General features: G+C 30.3%; 1 protein-coding gene across 1 annotated transcript in view; it reads left to right on the forward strand.

Moving 5' to 3' along the window:
• The window catches only part of LOC143226434 (U1 small nuclear ribonucleoprotein 70 kDa-like), a 42,817-nt gene that overhangs the window by 6,852 nt on the left and 11,448 nt on the right, over positions 1-24,517 (forward strand). The window contains 6 exon segments of the mRNA XM_076457386.1: positions 134-299; positions 7,414-7,476; positions 10,916-10,970; positions 12,999-13,063; positions 14,439-14,501; positions 15,371-15,452. Of these exon segments, the coding sequence (XP_076313501.1) occupies positions 150-299; positions 7,414-7,476; positions 10,916-10,970; positions 12,999-13,063; positions 14,439-14,501; positions 15,371-15,452 (478 nt within the window). The 5' untranslated portion in view covers positions 134-149.

The raw sequence follows: 24,517 nt of genomic DNA on the forward strand, positions 1-24,517 counted from the left end.
GCATGTATGTTTTACCTTGTATTTCATGTTAATTAAGTGCTAATAAAGACTTTGACAAATACTAGATTTTAAGTAAGGTGTTTTGTACAACACCTGGTATCTTATTTTTGTTTCTTCCTTTCTTTTATTGCAGGAATAATCAGTCAATTATGACCCAGTTTTTGCCTCCAAACCTTTTAGCTCTCTTTGCACCTCGGGATCCAATACCTTACTTGACACCAGTTGACAAATTACCACATGAGAAAAATCTGAAAGGTTTGAAATACACTGGTGTTGGTTTATTTCTAAGTGATTTTGAGGTATGTCTTAGTTGTATATCAAGATACTAGGATAAAAACTATTTTATCTGGTTTCACGGTATGTTGGTTGGAATTATCAGATCCTTTAGTTGTAGCAATGGTGACGTAGAGTTAGATAGACAGAAGCTGTAATGCTTGTAAATTGAGGTTTTAAATATCTTTTAGGCTTAGTGTTTCTTAATAATTTAACAGAAATTGGACTTCTAGAAGATCATTATGTAATGTTTCAAGTTACTTTGACAAACTAGTTACATTTTGGTTTAAAATGTAGTATTTCTGCCATTAAGAAGCAAAAATTGCATTGTATCAAATTGCACTGACAAATTTTAATGCTCCAATAATGTGGTTTGCAAAGATATTTATAGTTTTTGGTATATACAAATACTAGCACCACTATTTTTTTTAACTTTCATTTATTTGCCGTTGGTGGCAGTTATTATAAATAACTGCTTCTAAAGTACAAGTACAAAATACCAGTAGATAATGTTTTTGGAATAAATATAATTGGAATGAAAGAAGTTCTAACAGTTAAAACTTCTGCAGTTATAACCTACATTTGAAGTAATTTTTTTGGAACACAACTTGTTAAATTATTGGACAAAAATGGGGTTAGATATAAATCATTTAGCAAGAAATTGTGTATCATTAAAATGATGATAGTATCTGTGTACACTGCATGCTATAATAGCATCTAAGTTATATTTGATTGGATTCCTTTTTTGTATATTTTATTTTTATACAATTAACTATTATTGTGTCCTGAAATGTAATTATTTAGTGTTTTATATGGGTAATTTTGTGATGTACAGTTGAAAATTTGGTAATAGGGGATGAGGATAAAGTCTTGTTGTATTCTATGTGCTAGAGATGTTAGTTTTTTCTGATTGAAAAAACTGAGCTGTTTTAATATTTTTTGAAATACATTAAGCACTTAATGTAATTTCATTCAGTAAAGAACAAAGGAAAATTTTGAACCATTTTTGTGATTTTAATAGACTTGAAAAACACCTTAACTACACGTCATAAAATATGTGCTGACTTGCATTCCAAAATTTGAAGGTATGCAGTATTTTGATGTGTGCATTTGTGTACACACGCACGTAGATATGTATGCAGAAAACGTTTACTTCAGAAAAATTGATTTGTCTGTGAAGAAAACTACGTTTATCATCAGAAAAATTGATTTGTCTGTGAAGAAGTGACTACAATATCATCAAAAAATTGTGATTGGAATGGATTACATTTGGGTATTATCCTTTAAACAGTGGGAATGTTTTAGGTAGCTGTCATTTAAGGGTTAAGCATCCAAGATATAAAAAAAGATAAAAGAGCTTGTTCAATACATGTTTTTAAAGCATAATTTATATTAAAGTGCTTTGAAGTATTTCAAATTTATTACTTATTGGGAAAAACTATAAAATGTTCTTTAATGTGGGATTGATCAATTCGGCTGACCACATGACTTTTTTTTGTTTCAAGTCTTTGTACGTCTTGTACTTTAACTTTCAGTATAGTGTCTACAGAAGTTGGCAGTCTTTCAATTAATGTCTTTTACATACAAAAAAAACTTTTTAGTGAAGTATTGTTAATAAAGTAAAATAAAGATTTGTCCATGAATATAGAGTATTTTGTTTTGAGTTTGTATACAAAGTAATTTTCATGTGAAGATTAAAAATACTTTTTCTCATTTCAAAAAATCTCAACTTTCCTTTGTGCAATCCCTAAAATATCCTAAATACACTAACCCCCTTCACCCAAATTTGGCTTTATATCTTATTTTACCCTGTCTCAAAACAGAATCATTAAATCATCAAACAAAAGAAAAAATCTAAGTTACCACTTTTTTTTTTTTTTTTTTCATGAATACCTTCAAATTGTAACATGGAACTACATTAATTTATTTTAAGTAGATTTAAGCTTGCAACAGTATACATCTATTTATATTTAAATAGTTGTTATATTGTTCTCTAAACCATGTCTAACTACTGTCCTTCTCATTCTAAGTTGTAAATCACCTGTGGCATGTGCATCTCACATTACTCACAAGCTACTTGTGTGCCTTGTGAAACATTTTTCATATTATTAATTTTAATTAATATTAACTAATGTAACATCTCTTTTTAAATTTTAGTTAATTTTATAATAATAAAGAATAAACATGAAAAACAAAATAAAGTACATATTCAAACTTTTATTGCTGTAAATTGTTAAAGACAGTTAAACTTTTTATGTACTAATTATAGTAATATATTTTATATATTTAAGTTTGATTACATAATGCATCAAAAACATACAAATAACAGGTAAAAAGTGACAATTTTCTCTAACAATCAGTTTTTGTGGCTTTCAAAATACTGACAGTTAGAACACAGAATAAAAATATTTATGTAATAAATACAACATTCAGTCAGCACGAAGCTTGGGTTGGGTCATAACTTGTTTTAGTTTACAATTACTATGAAAATGAAAAACTAATTTTACAAAATGATATATTGTGATATATTCACAAATGTGGCAGTTTTTAGACTGAAAAGGCTATGAATTTTTACAGTGTAATCTGGGCTTCCACTAGAAAAACAACTCTCTTGGCCACTGTGGCTAAACAAAGTAATTTTCTTTTAGCCACAGTGACAGTTGTTTAGCCACAATTTTAGGTTGCCAAAATCTGTGTGGTGCATGACTTTTAATATGCATCAATTCCATCCAGTAAAAAATAGTTGTAATTATGTGAAAATCTACAAGACATTAAGTTTTGTACTATTTTTTTTATTCTCCAGCAATCTTCCCTGCCAAAAAAAATAACAAAATAAACAAGATAAAGACAAAAATAAAGAGATACATTTCTCAAAATAACACAAACAAACAAAAACAAAAAAAGACTTAAAACTAGAATACGGTAGCATGACTTGTAAGTATTAGGTTGAGGAATAATTCGTGAGCGTCTTTAAATAATTTCATTCAAGCATTACATGCAAGACTATACAATACTTCAATGCATGAACACATTACACCCAAAACATTTATTATGATACTTTATTTCATGTAATACCTAGGTATATAGTATGCATTGTTTTAAACAAAATTGCAAGAAATTAAATGCGAAAAGCAGATGGTGTCGAAAATGCTCGATTTTGTCCACTTGACATTCCATTTAATGAGCTGAAAATGAAAGCAAATATTAAAGACATATGAAAATCAAACACACCATCTATTAGAGCAAAAAATTATCTACCAAATGACATGAAATATTTTGCGAAAGCGTTTCATTTATGAATATATTTTTTTAACTTGAAAAAACGCTCACAAATTATTCCTCAACCCAATAGATAAATCCAATGGGAGCTCTTCAGCCAAATCATTCTTCAACAGGGAATGGTACCCACGTCTGTCTTTGTGAATGACCCAGTATCTGAATGCAGAGTCGGAAGTTAAAATGATCTAAAGGTTTGGACTCCATGGATAAGTTCAGTAACATTTCTGTCTTGGCCACAGACTTACTGCTCCTGCCATCTGTTTTGATGCTGTTGTACCTGCTAATTCCCTGCTCACAGTCAACAGATGTAACTGGAATTATTAATCCAATTGCTGCAAGCTGAGACAGATTTGGAAAAGTTGATGGGTCTGGTGGATGTATTCCTTGTAGAAGCTCTTCATGTTTGTTTTTGTGAGCATCCTGTTCCATTATGTTCCTTAGTAGCAGCCATTCAGTCAGTGCCTCATCCTCATTGATGAAAGGAGAGAAGTGCTGGATGTTTCTTCAGATCATCCTCATCAGATACTGCTCTGCTGTGACATAGGCTAAATATTGACAAAAATGACATGATGTTAATGTCTGGGAATGCTACTTGTAGTCTTGTGACCACCTCTTCAACAAATTACTCAGCAGCTGATCTATACTTTTCACGTTGTTTATCAATATCTTTGTCATGGCCTCTGTAAGAAGTGTAATCACTGGCATCAGGAGCTTGTGGGAGTTCCTTCAGTGCAGCCTGTGTGTTAGGACCAGGGATGTGTACCAGCGACTGAATTGACAGAATTGACCCATCAATAATTGCTTTAGCCTGATAATAAGATAAATCAGCTCTCTGTAGAGATCTTGACAAAAGTGCAAGAATGCAAACTGCATCAGCCAAAAAAGTGTCATCATGACATTTGCTGGACTAGACCGTGTAGCAAGGCTCGGCCTGGAGTACCACGTTCCATTGCTACGACCTGCAGGCAGCTTATCACAGATGTAATACAGTTAACTAGTGCTTGGACAGAATCTTTAAAAGAGAGCCATTGTGTGAAGAACACTTGCTTGATTTTGTTGACTTTCTCTCCATACAATGATTTGCTCTCTTTCAGAATTCGACACAACTTGGGAGAATATTTCAGGCTTTGTGCAAACTGGTTCAAAACTGAAATGTATTTCACAAGGTATGGCACCTGGTTTGCTGCCTTTTCAGCTGCCAACTGTAATCTGTGTGCCAAACAATGATTTGTTATTATCCAGGATCATTCCTCCTTATATTTTGTAGCAACACCTGTTTTTATTCCTACCATGACATTTGCACCATCAGTTGCAAGTCCAACCAAGTCAACATCAAACAATCCTTGATCTGCCATGACTGAGCGCATTGTGTTGTAGGTAGAATTAGCCCCAGTGTTGGTCAGCTCACACACAGCAAGGAATAAACTTGTAACCTCACCTAATGATGAAAGATACCTGATATAAATTATCAGTATAGAGGTGTTTTGTGCATCAGTTGCTTCATCTGCTTCAAGAGCAAAAAATGTGAAAGGCGATGCCCGAAAGTCTGCCTGCATTTCATCCTGAACTACATGATTTAGGGCACTGTACATATCATCCAGAGACTGGCTGTGGGTGTATATGAAGCTCTCTGTTCCACTTTGTGACTGAGTCTGTAGTTTCTTTAGAGAGGTCACTCCCTGTTAAAAAATGTACAAGAACTTGTGTTTTGAAATTAGACCACCAATTAAAGTAATAAACAGATATTTGGAAGAGTTGGCTAGCTACTTAATTTTTGATAGATATTTTCAAAATGTTTCACTTTCAGAAAATTGTCAAATTGCCTTTTGTTTTAAGGAAACAAAGTATCTTATTAATACTAGAATATAGAATATTCATACATTGAATACTTGTAGTGAAAGGAGGGAATGAAACTTCACAGTTGGAATAGCTTCCTTTGCTTGTACAAGTAATGTGACCATCTGTGCCTGAATGCCACCTTTACACTCCACATTCACAGCAGCAGTTGACATGTCTTTCTTCAAAACTTGTGATCCAACTGCACTGCGATGATCTTCTGACCGTGCATGCTTCACCAAGTCGTCTTTTTTAGGTGTAGTAGCAGTTTTCCCAGTGGTAGCATAAATATTTGTCTTTTTGTTGTCCCTGCATAATTTGCAATGAAATGTATTTTGTTGGGAAACATGTTCCAGCCAAAGAAATTGTGAAAACCAAGTTTCTTTAACAACTCTGTGAAAATTGCGGGTATATATTTTTTTCACACTGACAGTCTGATCACTGCTGCAAGCTTCAGTTTCTTCAGAGCTGTCTTTTCTTTTGGAAGTGGATTTCCCACCATCGGTTGATGTTATTGCTTTGACCTTTTGAAAACAACTTTATATATCTGTTTAGACGTCTGATCTTGGAGTTGTCATGATCTCAATTCAAACACATGTCAAATGAAACTTGGGATTTCCACTTTGATACAGACCATATGTTGGTTTGACGAAAATCAGGTTTTTTCTGATTATTGTTTGTGTACCACAGGCAGATTCAAACATGTTGCATAAGAAATGAAAATAAAAGTAATCATTAGCACAGCTGAGTAATAATTTTTTTAAATTTAATTTGTTAGTTGTTATATCCCTGAAACCATAAAAATACATATATAAAGAAAATATAGATTAGTCAGTGGTAGTTTTTAAAGATGTTTCTTTTTTTTCAACTTGCTGGGGGTGCCTTTGGTCATTTGTCATCATTAATGACGTGGATGGCGATAAAAACCATGAAAGCTGTTAAGACCAAAACTTGAGCAGAATAAATAAAGGAAATACATCCAAGACCAAAAACTTATCTTTCACCACTGTGGCGAAACCAACACTAGATTTTTTAGCCACAGGCTGTTTCTTTTTGCCAATGGCAATGTGGCTAATGCCTAGCAGAAGCTTAGGTAATGTTTTAAAGAGTGCATCTATATATAAAATTGAACATGGAAGTAGCTTTAAATAATACTGCATTTCACTTAAGTCTAAAACATTAACTTCATCTATTTAGGATCAGAAGCAAAACCTGAGTTCTGTTTCTTTCCTTTCATTTATTAGTACATTTCCATTTATTTTCCTGACAATTGAATTAGGATTTATATCTATTTTAATTTTTAACTGTTGAATAGTATCAGTAGCAAGTCGCCTTGTGTGTCAACAGTAAGTTTACAGACTTGGAATGTTAAAATTTGGGAGTCTTGCATTGCAGATAGTTATGCAGCCAACAGTAGTAGTAGTAGCTTAAATTTTTTAAAAGACATGAATATCTTCATATTTTTAGTGTACTATTTCTTGGTTTTACCAATCTTGTTAAATTATTGTGAACAGTTTTAGGTACTGTTCAAATTTATTTCAATAATTGTAGACATTTAATATATTCTGTTAGTACCCAGGGGTTTCTTACTTATTTAACCTTTCATTTTATTTAATGAAACAAATTTTTAAAGATATAGTTGTGGAAAGTTTATTTGTATTAATTATTTTTCAACTGAGTTCTTATTTCACAGTATTTTAATTAACAAAAAAAAAAGTGAATACTGGACTATAATGTTGTACTTGCCTATTTACAAGCAATCTGGTTATCTTCTTTAATGTAAGATTTTTTTGGTTAATAACCAAAGCATTGTTAGCTAATATCTGGTGAGTTTTGAACTCCTGAGGTGAAACTGAATAAAATCTAAAAACTAATGTGAACTTTCATTTGTGACTATTGATCCTTCAATAATATTAATCTTGTATGTGAACTAATAATTTCAGACTATTAAGATTTATTGTGTGTGCAATTAAAAGATATTTTTGTGCTGAAGTATCTTTTTCAATCTTGTTGCTGCTGTTTTAGGATCCTAAAGAAACTCCACCACCAACCAGGATTGAAACACGAGAAGAAAGGCAAGAAAGAAAGGTTAGTTTCAGAACTTTTTTAAATACAGAATCTTGGAGTTTAGAATTTTCATGTTTGAGCTTTCTTCTGGGGGAGAGATTAGGATAGTAAAATGCTTTTTGGGGTTGTTAAAAACATTTTCCTGAAAATAACTATAAAGTATGGGAAAAAAAGTAGTATGATCCTTGTAGAATGGTGGTGATAAAAAAGATGTTTAATTTTGGATGTTGACCATATGTACTCAAAGTATTGGATTTTATAATATTTGCTTATGTATTTTTTATTTTCCAGTGTTGACTAATCAGTATGCAAAGTACTTCTTAATTTCAAAATTAAACATTATTTTATACATCAGAAAATTGTCAAATTTTGAATGTGAAATCTCTAACCACTAGATAACAATCCCTGTTTTAGAAACAAACTATATCTTGTCTCTGATTTTTCACTATTGTTTTTTTGTATGGGTTTGGCCAATTTGAGCAACCTCTTAACTGCCATAAAAGTTAGGAAATAAATTGTTTTTGATTGTTCTAGTATGCCTACAGATTGAAACAAAAAATACATATTTAGTCTAAGTAGCTTAAATCTAATAACATTTATACATATGTAAAAAATTTGTCTTTTTAGTAGTGTTTGACATTAGAAAAGTTGAACAATGCAGTGCATGTATGCACTTGTGTTACTATTTTAATAGCATAAAACTGGCATTATGAGCTTCTATTGAGGAGAGTATATGTATGTAAACCAGTATTTTCAAAGATTGAAGTGGGTGGGGCTGTCTTGCTTGTATTACTAAATATAATATCTTGGAAAATAGAGAACATGGGAGGTTGTTGTGTTTTAGTTTGTCATTATCAGTAATCTGAGTCTAATTTATAGGATACTAGACTGTATTTGGATATCACAAACACCTAATTAGAACAAATTTTTATTCAACAGGCCATGCAACACACAGAAATTAATATTTAGTTGTTTTTTGTACTTGTATACTAAAATTTGAATTCTAATATACAATTGGATACCAAACTTGCTGACATACATTCATAAAATAGTTCAATAAAATGTAGAATGCAAGTTGTCAAACATGATGGTATGACATTTGACCCATGACCATGAAAAGACTTGTCTATGATCTTACATGGTATACAACATAGTTTATTGGAGAAGGAAATAATACACAATATTTGATTGAAAGTAACTTGGCATTATAATATGTTAGGAGTAAAAATTAAAATTCTAGCTTCAGAGGGGCTATGTGTGGATCAGACCCATTTTATAGAGATGTAGGGGTGATAAGTTTGAAAATTTTTGATAGACCAGCTTATTTGATTTTCTTAGGATCATTTTCATGGTTTAAACTTTGCATTTATGGTTAGATGAAGTTGTTACAGATGTTTAAATGTTTGTAACCAACAGAAGATTTGTATGTGTATCTTCACAAAATTTGATAGACATTTAGTAAACCTCACAAAATCAGATTTTTTTAATGGGATATTTTTATTAATGATTTGATTGTAAATATATAGTCAGTTTTGTTACTAGTTCAAGTGCAAAGTGATTTTCATGTTATGAATTTAAAAACTATGCTTTGCCCCAAAAATCTTGAATGCCATTTGCATAATCTCTAAAACCTTCCAAACACAATTCAAACATTTGTTTTCTCTAAACTTTAAATTGTATCTGTTATTTTCTCTACCCTAACTCTTTTGAGGATGTGTCGGTTTGACCAATCTTGTAACCAGAAAAAGACTACAAACTATAACACAAACAAATGGTTAAGTGTAAATAACTTAAATTTCATACCATTGTACTGTATGTTAACTTTTCAACAGTACCTGGCCAACATTATAATAGTTGAAATGATGGGGTGTATGTGTGCTTGTTACCTTATTGAAAAATATTAAAACTAACCTTTATGAAGTGACATGAATTGACTGTTTTTAGTGGACTGATATTTTGTAAAACAGTCACATTTCAATTTTAATACATTATGTCTATATACACTGTTATTTAATAACTCTAAAATTTTAGTTACTTTTCTTTATAATATAGAACAATAAATAAATAATTATAGAAAATAATCTTTTCTGGTTAGAAACTTTAAGCTTTATAAAATTTTGCATGTGGAGGATGAGATTTTTTCAAGGTTCTGTATATACATTTTGAAATTGCCAAAAATCATAAATTACATTGTCAATTCTACTATAATTTATCAATCTTAATTATAACACTCTCTTTGGATACAAGAAAAAAAATTTTTCAAACTTACTTAAAGACTCACCTTTCTTGTTTGAAATTTGTCATGAACATACTTTACAAAGGCTCAGAACCACATGTGGGGATATTCTGAGCTTTTGACTTGCTTGTTCACATGCATTGGAGACAGAAGTAGGTGCACTGTTTCATTCATTATTTAGTGATATCTCACCAAATAGAAGAGATAGGAGGTTATTATATTTAATTCTAGCTTGTGAATATCTGTAATTTTAGTTCCTAATTTGAAAGAAATTACAGCTTTGAATTTTTATGATGTCCAAATACAAATTTGAACCAGTGCTGCATTCAGCATACTGTGACACACAAAAATGGATACATAATTTTTAAACTATTTACTTTTAAGTAGGGATCATGCTAGATTTGAATTATAATTTGCAGTTACCAAACTTATTGACATGTATCTATGAATAAAATGTTAGATGCATGTCTACATATGACATGGCATTTGACCAGTAACTCATAGCAATGAGGTTAAGTGTCTAGTGAGGTTGTTTTGTTTTTAATTATAAGTTACTAGTTCTTTTACAGATTATCTTTGATACTGTTTCGAAATTTTTGTTACCAGAGAGAAGTTGAAGTAAAATATATTTATGTTAGAGTAAAATGAAATTGTTTTGAATAACAAATGTTTTCTGTTTTTCCTTGTAGAGATGTTTGGTTTTAAAAAGGACCACATTTTATTTCCATCTGGATATGTCTTCTAGGTGTTGAATATTAGAACTTTCAGTTTATTTTAGATTTGGTGATATGTGGTAGGTTTTACTTCCCATGGAGTTTTCAAGTTTAGGATCAATAATTTCTAGGAGATAGATCTTTAGAATTAATTAATTTTTGCAAACATTTTCCTTGCACTTGCCATTCTGGTTTATGTACATTACAAACATTTCATGTAATGTCATTCTGTATAGTTTGCATGTTATTTATAAGTTAATAATTAGTGATTTTTTAACTATATAAGTTGCACACAATTACTTGTCTTTATACTAAATTATTTTTTAAACTGAAGGTGTTTTTTTTTCCCCATGGGTTGAGTTTTAATGAGTACGCTTCAGTTTTTATATAACTGTTGGTATTGGTTGTGTAGTATTAATTTTGTTTTAAGATTAGAAAAATATTTTTAGTAGAGGAAAGTTTGAAAAAAAAAAAAAACTTCAATTTTCTTTAACATTTTATGTTTTTACAGAGAAGGGAAAAAGCCGAACAGACAGCTTATAAATTGGAACAAGATATTGCTTTATGTGAGTATTGCTTCATTTGAGCTTTGTTGGAATGCATTGTTACTGTGTGTAATTTGTTTTTTGTATATGTGCATATCTCAATAACCTTTTCTTTTTCTGATGTTATAATATTGGATTTCAGTCGTATCTTAAACTTTTATAATATCTTGGCTCTCTGGTTATAAATGTATAAAACGTCAGAGAACTATTATTGGTAATTTGTTAAAGGTGGGCATGGCATGTGTGTCTGATTTTGTTTTTTAGTTCATGCTTGTATAAAGAAATAATATTAAGGTTTTAAAATACTCGGTATTCTCTACTATGAGAATTGGAACATTTGCATTTGTTGGTCTTTCTTCAAGTTAAGTTCTTATATAATAAAATTTGATTTATTAATTACATTTGTATGCAAAGTTTATTCATATACAATGGTAATGTAGTAGGTTATTTTGAATGTTAGTTCTTAAAATGTTCATGTGCATTTTGATTTGCTTGTAGCTAGAGTGTTAATCCTTTCGCAGTGAGTTTTGTATGATATACTTTTGATGCAATGTGTGTACCTTCACGTTTTGTAGACTTTTAGTAAAGATTGTAAGTCTTTTGTACATGAAAGAATCAGAATTTTTAATCAAGTACTTTTATTAAAGATTTGTTTGGGAAAATATCTAGTCTGTTTCGTTACTAGTACAAATGCAAAGTAATTTTCATGTTATGATTTAAAACGTTTTTGCCCCAAAAATCTTGTATTATTTGTGTAATCTCTAAAACCTAAAATACATTTCAAACATTTGTTTTTAGTAAAAATATAAATTTGTCTTTTCTCTATCCTAACTGACCTTGTAACCACCATTTAAAAAAATATTATTTGCTCTAAAAATGCCTAAAGATTATAACAAATATAAATGTTTAGACTAAATACCTTAAATCTTGTATATTTATGTATAATTGTCTTTTATTGTATTGACTTTTCATTTGTTTTTGGCTAACACAGCAGAAGTACTGATGTGGCCTCAGGTGCACTTGTTATCATAGCCAATAATATAGAACTGACCTTTAGTCTTTAAAAGTTGTCTTCTTTTGGCTATGCTTTAGCAGATTAGTATTTAGTGAATAGTCACATTTCGTTATTATGTATTGTGTGTGTGTGTATTACTATTTAGAAATGGATGATGTGAAACATTTTTAGGTTCTGTATATACATTTGAAATTACCACACAATCTTAAATGATTATATTAATAGAAATAGAATTCCACTAATTTGAGTTTAAAGACACAGGAATCAGATGGCTTCCAATTACTTTAAAATGACTGAGAAAGTGACTTGGGGGACATTTCGAGCTTTCAATTAGTTATTCGTGTGTTGAAGTAAGTGTATATAAAGGACCTGTTTCCCAAAATGGAAAGAGGTGAGCAGGGCCACTGTATTTGACTTTGTACATAAACCATGTCTCAACAAATAAGATACGAGGTTATTTTATATTCTAGCTTCTCAGTATTGGTAACTTGTATGAAACTATACTTAGAATATTGACATCACAAACATCAAATTTTAAACAGTGTGGATTTAACATACCACATCATACACAGATTGGTATTTAGGTGTGTTCTTTTCATTTTTTACTTTAGTTTTTTTTTTAATGTAATACTAAAAGTTGAATTATAATCTACAATTTAATACCGAAGTTGCTGACATTAATTCATAAAATAGTTCAATAAAATTTTGAATGCAAGTAAACAAACTTGATGATCTGGCATGTGACACATGACTTGTTGTGATAGAGATGAAGTTTGAAAAACTTCTCTACCTGTACACATGCATGCACAAGTTAATTTATGTAAATAGTTTTGATTTATTTTATAACGGTATGTAGTATAAGTAGTGTTCTTAAAACACAACCTTGCTTATTTTACCACAATCACTCAATATTGATTTTGAATTTAGACCTCTCAAAATCTAGAATTTTTAATTTGTTTATTCATAAGTGAAGTAGTTATTTTGTTCCAAATATCTGTAGAAAGTATGATTAAAATCTTATTTCTTACTTTCAGGGGATCCACATAATGATACCAATGGGACATCTGATCCTTATAAAACACTATTTGTGGCAAGGATTGTGAGTATTAGTTTTTTAGATAGTAGTTTGTTTCATTAAAATATTTAAAAAATACAAAGTAGGTTCTAGGTATGTCTTAACTTTTTCTTGGTGATCTAGAAAATACTCACCAATGTGAATGTAGTGGTTATATTTGCATATATCATTAACTCTGGATATATATTATCAACTTGCAATGAAATATATAAATTTTAAATGGAAATATGAACATACTATTTTAAATTTTCATTGAATACTTTTGAATTTTGTTTTTCTCAGATGTGTAATTTCACATTTTTCTCTTTTCAGTTATAGCTTAATTTTAATTTTGCTTTCCAGTTCATTATCTTTTATTCTTGATGCAGGTATGCCAACCTTACCCCACAGTGTTCTATATTTTTTACGGAGCAAAGGTTGTCCACAGATTTTCATTAATGCTCGCACACGTGATTAATGCTATCTTCCTTAGGCATTTTCACAAATCAAACTACATCAAGTTGAATGTATACAATCATAAAATTTTGAAATATGTATTTATAAACACAAATAATACGTAAAGGTTATTGGTTATCAGTGGAAAACCAAACTGACATCTGGCTGTTTAACAAACTAATACATGTAAAGTGAGAAACACTTTCCAAAAACTACATACTCCTTAAAAGAATGATGAACTAAGCTTTTTTTCTATCTTGTCCTAAAAATCCATACACTAGTATAGGTTTGTTCAGGCTATAACTGAATAATGTGAAATGGGCTCTTTCTATTGGTTATCAGCATGCAATACAACTTCAAGTTATCTCTTGGCAAAACATTTTTGACTTTGTAAGTGAGCATGACTGACCTTAAGCTTAGAAATGTTAATGTCAAACCCTTATTGTGAAATTTGTGGAAGTTTTCCAGACTAATGAAAGAAAGAAGTTTAATTTGACCCTCTGTGCAGACAGTCTACATTAATATCTTGCAGTATCATGTGTAATAGTGCCAAGTGTAAACTAGCAACCATGAGTGGATCATTTGCAGCAAAAGAACTTGTAATTGCTCTTTTAGGTGTTTCTTTTCAAAATAAAGATTATATAAACTACTTTAATAATACTTTCGTTAAAATACATTCAAACTAAAGTGGCTTAATTCGATTTTGAATTTAACTTTATTATGATGTATGCAGAAAGGGGTTTAAAGAGTTAGCTGAAATTATAGGGTTAAAGTATAGTAGGTACACAGTTTTATATAATGAATTTCTAAATTAAAGTAACTTTTGTAGCAGATTTTACAAAGTGAGTTGTCAAAATTCATATATTTTAAACTTATAAGTGCTTAGATTTTCAAATGATGTTTATTCTCACTTTGTTTTAGAACAGGTTTTCAATTATTTTTTTTACTTATTTTCTTTCCAAAGAACTATGACTCCTCTGAATCTAAGTTGAGAAGGGAGTTTGAAGTTTATGGACCAATTAAGAAAGTGAGTACACGAGCATATTTTCTTACCTATTCTAATGGTGTTTGTTTGAAGCAGTATTTTCATAAGAAAAACAAAGTTGTTTACGGTAAATATTGGCATGAAAAAAACTTAATTTATGTTTTCAAATTTTGTTAGTGTTTACAAGGTTGTCAAAAGTTATAGTGCTAATACTTAAAATGCACAAATGTGTTATGATCATGTTATAATGGGTTCATTGTAAAAAGATGAATATATGTCTTTCAAAATTGAGTTATGCAAAATGAGAATAGATGCTCAGAGTTTCTTTATTCTTAATGTTAGAAGTGCAAGTTGTCAGTTCATCCTCTGTTAGCTCAGTGGTATGTCTGAGAGCATATAGTGTTAAACATCAAGTTTTTAATTCAGCTGGCACAGCATAGATAGTTCATTTTGTAGTTTTGTGCTTAACCAACCAAACTACAAATGTAAGTAATGCTTAATGCATGGGTCATGGCCAAGAGTGAAGTTTATTAATCTCTATTGGATTGTTATTAGTAGTTTTTTGTTTCTGCATTATGTGCTATTGTTATTAAAATATCTTGGCTGTTTCGTATAATTCTCATTCTGCCTTATGTATCCAAACTTTACACAAGTTGTCACAATATTTGTTTTCTTTGCAGTTTTCAGACCACTGTTTTTTTTTTAATTTTCTTTAAGAAAATTTTAAAATCAGATGCACAGGTAAAAGAAGTTTAGAATTAAATGTACAAAGTGGACAATATATTGCCTTACTTCACAATTTGCTGTGTATTAACTACAATGAGTGAAATATTTGTGAAACAAGAACAACAAACATTATTGGTTTGGTTTTACAGTTGAAGTATTGCTTTGCCCTGTTTTCTTTTTACCAGATTGTTCTTGTGCATGATAACACCACAGGTAAACCGCGTGGATATGCTTTCATTGAATATGAACATGAACGGGATATGCACTGTAAGTATACCACACAAAATTTGATATTTTAGTGTATGTTTTCATATATCTGTCCATGTGTGCACACATTGGTGTTTTTTTTTTTAACTTAAATGACTTAAGTCTAGAGTTGTCTTTACCTGTTAAAGACCTGACCAAAGAATACATTAGTTTTAAAGAAGCAATTTTTTTTTTTGACTGGGAAGTTTCTAGAAAAGTAAAACATTAGATGGTCATTCGTTATTTTTACAAAACACGTTCGTATTGAAGTGCTTGGAGCTAAGAAGACATGCTATTAGTATTTGTACCTACCTAAAGGACATCTGTTCAGATGGATATAAATCTTTGAGACTTGTGTTTCACACTAACTTTGTGCATGTCTGTGTGTACTATTTGTATTTGGGAATGTCTTGAGGTGTTTTGATGGTTTTTAAATAAATTTTTCAACCATAAAAATAAATTTATCAGGCATTATTTCAAGTTCCAGTTTAAAAAAAAGTTTACCCTCCCACTTGATTGGCACATCATAAGCTTATGCTAAGTGATAAGTAGATCATAATAATAAATTAGGCTTTAAGCACTATTGAGCTTATAAATGTCAAAAATAAATTCTAGTTAAGTGTAACAAGTCTATTAAACAAGTTATCAAATATGAAATCTTGCAGGTAAAAGAATTTGAAGTCTCAATTTTGAACTTTATAGATTGTAAAATTTTGGGGTATTCCCTTGTTACTACCATTATGCATTATCATTATTTAATTCTGATTTTGTTTAACTCCAGGTTGTTAATTTTGATATAAAAGTAATAAAGTGGGTGGGTGGGGACCTTTCACAAATATGTTAAGGTGTGTGGGATACCCAAGGGTAAATTTTTTGTTATGTATTTTAGTAAAGATTTGTTTACTTCTACAATAATTTAAGGAATGTCATTGAAAATTATTATACAAGCACATGAAATTTAAGTTTAATTTTAGAATTTGAACTAAACTTTGAGAAGGAATAAGTGTTATGCCTGGGAAAAGCGTGTGCAGTAGATTTAGCTAGTATAATAACTAGTAAAATTAATTATGTTTTTAAAAACCTTGTATCCTTGGCCAGTCACATGATTAAACAGGTCAAACATAGAATTAAATTGAAATACTGTACACAGAAATAGTGTGATAGTATCTAACTTGTGATCAAGTTATTTAACCAATAGTTAATTGGGAGGAGAAAGTTTCAAATTCTTCTTTTGTTTTATTGTAATTCCATAGTGATTAGAAAATGAGTGTAAACTACAAGGGTTTCAGTGCAGTGTTTTAAACACAAGCCAGAGAAGTGACTGTTTAGGGACTTATGCAATTCCAAATTAAAATATTTACTTTTCGTAATTATTTAGTCCCATAAAATAACGGGCATCTAAGCTTTAATGTTTCCAAAATGTCTTAATGCTAATTAGGCATGTCTTATTAGTGAACCTGTTGTTTTGAGTCTTATCTTTTAAGGTTCACACAGCTAAATACAATGCAGTTTTTCAAGTCATTTTTAAATTATAAAATTAAGAATTTGTAGATACAAAAATACATAGACTTAATATCAGAAATAATTGCTTAATTTGCTTTCTAATTTACAACTTTTGTCATTTTCTGCAAGTAGGAAATGATTTAAATTTCAAAATCAGTTTTTAAGGTGTCGAGGTTGTGACAAGTTTGTTTTATTTCAAGTAGAGGTTCATGTGATTGAGAGGTGTATCATTGTGTAAGCTTTTCATTCACATTTGGAATTAAAATTAATTGGTCTGTTCCATTTTTATTAGCTTAATACAAAGAAAAGTTATTAACTGAATGTGTAATTTGAATTAATAAAATAAGCAAAAAATTGTACAATAGACTTTGAATGTTGAAATATTTTCAGCATGTTTTAGAGAATTAAGGTTTCTTTTATCTTCAGTGACTGAGATCTTATGTTTAAAAGAAAGTATAGCTTTTGTGGTTTGCTTTGTCATTGGTATTTGTAAGAGTGAATTATTTAATTGCAAACAGGATAGAATAAATGTGCTTATGTGTTCTTGTAAAATCTTGGAAATCTATAAAAAATGTTTGTTATAAAACATTTTCCAAAAATTTTATCAAACTGATTCAGGTTGATGTGTCAGTTTTTGTTTTTTTAAGCAAACAAAATTTTTGCCTTTCATTCAAGTTTTAAGTACCTTGGCTGTTTAGATACAGAACTGTTGGGGTAAGATTAAATTTCTTTTTTGGAATTTGGCTACGTGTATTTGATGGTCAGTAGCAATAGTACTTTGGTACAATAACGTTTTGTGAATGACTTGTGCAGTAAAAGCCATGAATATTGAGTTTATGGAGGGTAATGTTTGTAGTATAAATACATCTATGTTTAGTACCCACGAATGCTTTTGATACTTGTTGTTCCTTCAGGTATAGGAGGTGAAAAGTATCTGTGTTTAATTTACCATATTTAAAATAATTTTTTGTGTTATCAGGTTAGTGCTTTAAGTTTGCTGTTTTGTCAATGAACTTGTTTTGCTCAAGTATCCCAGTAATGTGTAAAACTTTTTTTTTTTTCTTCCCATTCTAGATATAAGATTAGTAGATTTAACTTGTAATAAGTCATGTGTTACTGATCTTGACAGTTTTCAAGGGTAAGATTTGTTAAAATGAATGTGGAATTACATGTACAATAGGGTAGTATCTAGAAAGAAAGAAAAAAACAAACCTTATCAGTGTTTTACATTTTACAAGTTTGTTTTAAATATAAAATACATTTGCATAATATATTGTATCTCACACACACACACACACACACACACACACACACACACACACACACACACACACACACACCATAACTGCAGGGTTCTTCCCAGCCCTTTTTATAGTGTTTGGTATTCACAAACTTTTATTTCTTCAATAGGCTTTCTTGTGTACTAATACTTGTAAAATACTCCAAGCACTTCTCATTAACAGTGTATTGAGCAAGAATGTTTTTTTTGCAAGATGTAAATAGTTCATCATTTAGTGAAGCTTGCACAATAATTTAGGACGTAAACACTCAGCTTTGTGTGTATGCTGGCTGGTTCATGGCTTTTATCTTGTTGAAGAATAGACTTGCATTCACTTTAAGTTTGAGATATTGCTTATAAAGCTAAATATAACTACTTGGGTTTCTCTTGGTAAATAATTGACAACCCACCTTGTCTGCACTTAGTCTTTGTGTGCTTTGCCTGTAACAACTTTAATAATAATAATAAATTGATAGTAACTTTTGATGATGTTGCAGAGATCAGATTACATCTCAAATGTAGATCAGCCCCAACTGAGTACTGCTTACTTTTATACATTGCTAACAACATGTGGATCATTGGAGCAAAGCAGAGATGCAGGTTTAAGAAGATTTATAAACTATTGTACAGTGATAGTTGCATGCTTGAGAAGTAGATATAATCAAGATAAATGGCTCTTAAACAATATTTTCACACCACTTTAATTTTTGTTTAAATCTCTGAATAACAGTAGGGATCAATACATGCTACTTTCTCTTTTTTCTTAGAATCATGTAATAGTTCCATGGAACATCTGCAAGGAACTAGGAGGCCACAAACTTGTAGCTACTTATCTAGATAAATGTTTGGAAAGATTATTAAAGTTTAAATCTAATTTCTAGCTTAACCTTTTTTGTTCATGTAAAAAAAAAAGTTTTCATATCAAATAATGCAAATATTACTTGCCTTGTGAACAGCCACCCTCAAATGTTTGACAGGTTTTGCCACTTGACCCTTTCTTTCTTGCTAGTCTTGTAAATTGTATGTGTTATAGTGGTATGTAATAAAATCAAAGCTGTGTCCCATATAGTGGTCATGTGATAACTGTCAGTGTCACTTAGTTGATTTAGGTTTTTTTTCTTCTGGGGAGAACCCTGAATTGATAAAACTAGTTGTTTTGTACATGTAATTGGTATACAATAAAATGTTAAGTAACTGGTGACTGTACAAAGAAGTAAAATCAGCTGAAGGATGCACTGCATGACAGGTATTTAATGATGACTAAATTTAAAACTAGTTTCGTTGTGGTTAATTGTGACAACTAATAAAAGCTTTAAATCTGTATTGCATTCTTCATGTATTAGAATAACATATTATTTATTACCAGTTCATGATGCTTTTACTTCTTTGTGAACATACCTGTGTGTTTTAGCAATAATTTACTTTGGAGGTTGTGTTTTGAGCACCTGAATTGATAATAGATTTATGGTCATTAACTTGTAGGGTGTATGAAAACAACATAATTGTTTGACCACTGACTGTTATATACACATTTATACAACATGGGGGAAAAAATGTGTGTTGTTGATTGCTATACTTATGAGAAGTGCAAGTTAGAATAAATATTTAAAAAAACAACCTTTGGTGCCATCATGGGGAAACAATTGTATGACATGGAGCCTTCAACTGGATGTGGAACCTGTGAAGCATTTTTGAAGCATAGCAAGTTGGTGGTGGTAATAAGAAACTGAACATGTTCAGCTTTTCCCTTTTCTTTCTTGTTAGTCAAATTGTCAGAAAAAAAATTTTTTTAAATTTTCATCTGTATTTATCTGTTTCATAATTTTTGTTGATTACTGAATTCTTTTATTTTAGAGCTTTCTTTTCCAAATAAATTAAAATTGTCTAATTAACACAACAAATAAAAACCTAGAAGTCGCTCTTTTCAGTAACCAGCTGGCAAATTGAGTAGCATTGAGATTAGATTAATAATGAATACTTCTTGTGTCTTACCACAGCTGCCCTTGCTGATGGACCCAAGTTTTATCACTCTTAAGGATACTTTGGTTTGTATAAGGGTTGGTAAGGTGTCCGGTAAGATTCTTAATTGTTTGGGTCGCAGGTTAAGCTTAAAAGTAAAACACAGTGGGAGGATCACAGCTCTGCTGTGACTGTGTTGCTCAGTTATCATTTAATTCCATGATAACTGCAGTCACGTGCAAGAGTAATATATATTTCTGTACAAAATGTAAACCTTTAATGTCACTAACTTGACAATTAGCTAAACTGTACAACAGTTTCTAAACTTCGAACTGCTCTTTTAAAATAATTTTTGGTGTAATATAAACCAGTGATGACAGCTTCTTAGTGGGACTAAATTTGGAATCCTGTGATAACAGTATAGTATGACCACTAAATTAACTTAAGCAGTTAGGCAATTTTTTTTATGGAAACAGTGAAATCAAAACTGCTGCAATAGTTGCTGCTGAAATACCTTTCGTGTGTATTACAATTGAAATTTTATTAAAGAAAGTGGGAAAGAAATCTGGTCTCCACTCTTTGGTAAAGAAAAAAACAGGTTTTATAATAGTTAGAACCTTAATTACACTATGTAACAAAATTTTTTCTTGGTCCTGAACAGAAAATGTTATTTCTCAATTGCTTATGCCTAAAGTAAATGGAAACGACCTATTTTTCTCTTCAAGCTTTGCTTTAGTGACCTAGGAGCATATAATGAAAACATGATGGGAGACTATATTTGGGGGTTGATAAGTGTAAGTGATTTACATCACAGTCGCAAATCTCGAAAAACTATTCGCTTCTAAACATTTTTGTATAGCTTTAGTATAAATACATGTAAATCTTGATTCATATGTTGTGTTATTCAGATCATATGAAAATGTTCAAATTCGTCTATTTTTACATAGAAAATAGGTTAATTTCTAAATGTTGTTATCCGGGTCACAAAAGCAAAGTTTGAAGGGAATAATGGCCATTTTCTGTACTTTTGCAACATAAGCAATTAAGGAATAACACATACTATCCAGGAACAAAATTTGTGTTACATAGTGTTATTAATTTATATTGTAGATTTTTATATTTTAGAAGAAAAATGAAGGTGTATGAATAACATATAAAGATGATATAAATGCAATTTGAGAGAATCCATCTTCTAAAAATATGAATGAATGCAGGTTTGGAGCACTTGCTTTATAAAAATAGGGAACAGTGGCAAATGGCAAAATAATGAGCGAGTGTTGATGTATTAAAACTATGTTGAGACAGTATTATTGGAAAGTGCATCTGTTGGTAATAACTGTTGTAATATTTATGGCAAGTGGGTAATTCAATGACAAGAATACCCAATACTGCAAAGGTAAGCAGGTAACATGCATGTTGAGTCTAATGGAGAAAATGCAACGTGAAACAAACTAAAACGCATCCAGTGGGAAGAGTACATGGTTTTTCATGGAAACTGTCTTTAGGAAGCTCCATGTTATACATGGTGAAAGGAATCCAGGTAATTTGAAAACTAAAATTTATGAAGCATTACTGGAACCATAGCATTTGCAGTCTTTAAGGTTAACTTAACTTGAAGCTCAAAAATCTTTCTTCAGTAAGCATAGCACGTACTTGTGTTGGCAGTGAGGAAATTGAAAGACAAAATGTACAATGAAAGCTGCTGTACATGCACTTTTAATGCTGATTTCTACTGCAAAGTATGCACCTGTGCAGGCCACAAAAAGGTATGCTTGGTATGTTTTCTTGTTTTTAGTTTATTTTTTAACATTTGATATATTTTGAGTTGAGAGTAGGTTCAAATATTAGATTTGTTGTTGGTAAAATTGTGTACAGGTAACATAGTATGTTTTATGAAAGATGATTATAAATCAGAAAGTCAGCCTGCTGTTAGTCTAATCCTTAGATGAGGGTGACTTGCACTTGAGTGATCAGAACTGAATGATAGTGTTAAAAATATATTTTCAAGTACTGAATTTAGTCATGATGGGGATCTTTTTTCATATGAACTTGTACATAGTTAGGCTTGATTACTAAAATCTAGCTAATGTTAAGCTACCAAATAGCTTATCTTACTCAACTATGGTTGAAACTGTGATTTAATGTTTTTGCTTTATATATGTAATAGTGTATCACAGTATAATAATTACAAAATTTTAAAACTAAATGCAAACTTAACTACTGTGTTTAGTAGTTCAGTTGGTTTGTAGGAGAAAATTTACTAAATTGTTATTAGACCTCTTAAGAAGCATATGGGAATGTGTTTGTGGAAAGTCCTGATTAATGATATAAAATGGATGGTTAAACTTTTGTTTTAATTTCATACATTATATTGAGGCAAGATGTAACACACAATTTTTAATGATCTGGTTGTTCAGCACATTAGCAAAAAAATAATTTGAGAGTAAGAAATGTAAAATTGTAGAAAAATATATCAAAATGCTTATTTTCAAGAGTATATTACAGAAGACCTTTTTTGTCATTCCTAAAATTTCAAATTAATATCACCATTGATATATCAGTCTATGTACGTGCTGAATGGTTAATCTCGGAAGAAATTTTAAAAAAATGTTTGAGGGGAATTTCACACACAAAAAAAGAACTTTCTCAGTCAACTGATTTGAAAGAAATATTTTGAAGATAGGAGCATAAATGGGGGAAGAAAAAAATGCTTAGAAGAATTTGGTATAGTATATATATATCATTGTTCAATTAAAATATTTTCATATTAGTATTATATGAATGAATGATTTTATGGTATTGTGATAAAATGATTTGAACTGAAACTCCCCTTTAACACTTCTCACAGAAATGACAACTGTCAAAAAGCATTTACTTTTTTTTTTTTTTTGTGGATACCCTAAAATGACAAGGTGGCGGCATTCAGCATAAAAAAACGAAACGAACTTTGCAGCTAGTTAAGCCTGGGTGAACTATAGTTGGTTGTAAAGTGGCCCACTATAAATTATATTGTACATTATCCTTTTATTCAAGGAATTGGATTAACTGCACATTTTATATTTATTCATCACTATTTTTAGGAAAATTGCTGTTGAATTATTTTAATGGACATGTGGTAGTATCTTTATAAAAGTATTATTAGTAGAGGCTTATTGTATCTCAGGATGGTTGATATGAGTGTTAACACTTTTACTAATAAAGTGGAAAATTTGTTGACCTTCTAGGTCATCTTCAGGCTTAGCCTAACAGATAATAACACAGCCTGGAGCCAACTACAAACTGTACTTCGAGTTAATAAACACTTTCATATTAGATCAGACAGACTATTTTGTTTTTCATTCATGTATTTAAACTAAACTTAAATTTTATAAATTTAGCACTAGGTAAATGTACATTAACTTGAAATTAACAGTTGTAATGTATAATTAGTTGCTGAACTATTGCAGAAAGAGAATCAGTTTTAAGATATTTGTTCAGTTTGTGTACTTATGTTTGTATCATGTTTGTTTATGCTTGTTATTGTATGTAACACATCTAGTACTATGTTAGACATTTTTCCTTAATTTTGTTTCCCAAATAAAATTTTATGTATATTCAGTGTCAGATATGGTTAGAATTTAGTAAATTGCAAAATTATCTGCCATGCTAATTTTTGTTAAAGTTTAATTGTATTTTGCTGTTTTCTTATTTTCATAACTTACAAAACAAGTTGGAGGAATGAAATCATTTCTTAATTATTAATACAGCTTCAAGAAAAATTTACTTTTAAAATAATACCTGACATTTATGTACCTGCCTGGTTTTGAGGGTTCTTACCTTTACACACTACAGGTAGTGTTGTATTTGACAGTGAAAAGAACACACTGTAACAAAGAAATGCACAATTATAGAGCAACAATAATTAAACAAAAACAAACACACATGTTGTATATTGTTTTTCAGTTACTACTGTTTAAACATGAAATGGTACTTGTATACTGTAAACCCTGTTAAAAATAAATTCACGTTTATACATCAGGTTTTAATAGAAGTAAATTATTTGATCAGTGTTGTATTGGTTATCATTTGAGAGACTTGTAGCCTGGATTACCATTGAAAAAAAAAAAGAGTACACATACAAAATTAACTTTATTACTTACCATGTTTTAAAACATGTAGCTGCAGGTTTTCTTGTTTTTTTTACCTAAACAAAATTAAATGTTCTTTGTTTTTAATCAGTCTGTTATAAAAATAGCCTAAGTAACCCTAAGTGCAAAATTATCATACCTATATTCTAAGAACTTGGTTAACTTGGTCACCCATACATACACAGAAATAGCTTTGCAACAAATGTAAAGTGTTGTAT

This window comes from Tachypleus tridentatus, chromosome 9 (genome assembly GCF_004210375.1).
Source record: "Tachypleus tridentatus isolate NWPU-2018 chromosome 9, ASM421037v1, whole genome shotgun sequence".
NCBI classification, from domain to species: domain Eukaryota; kingdom Metazoa; phylum Arthropoda; class Merostomata; order Xiphosura; family Limulidae; genus Tachypleus; species Tachypleus tridentatus.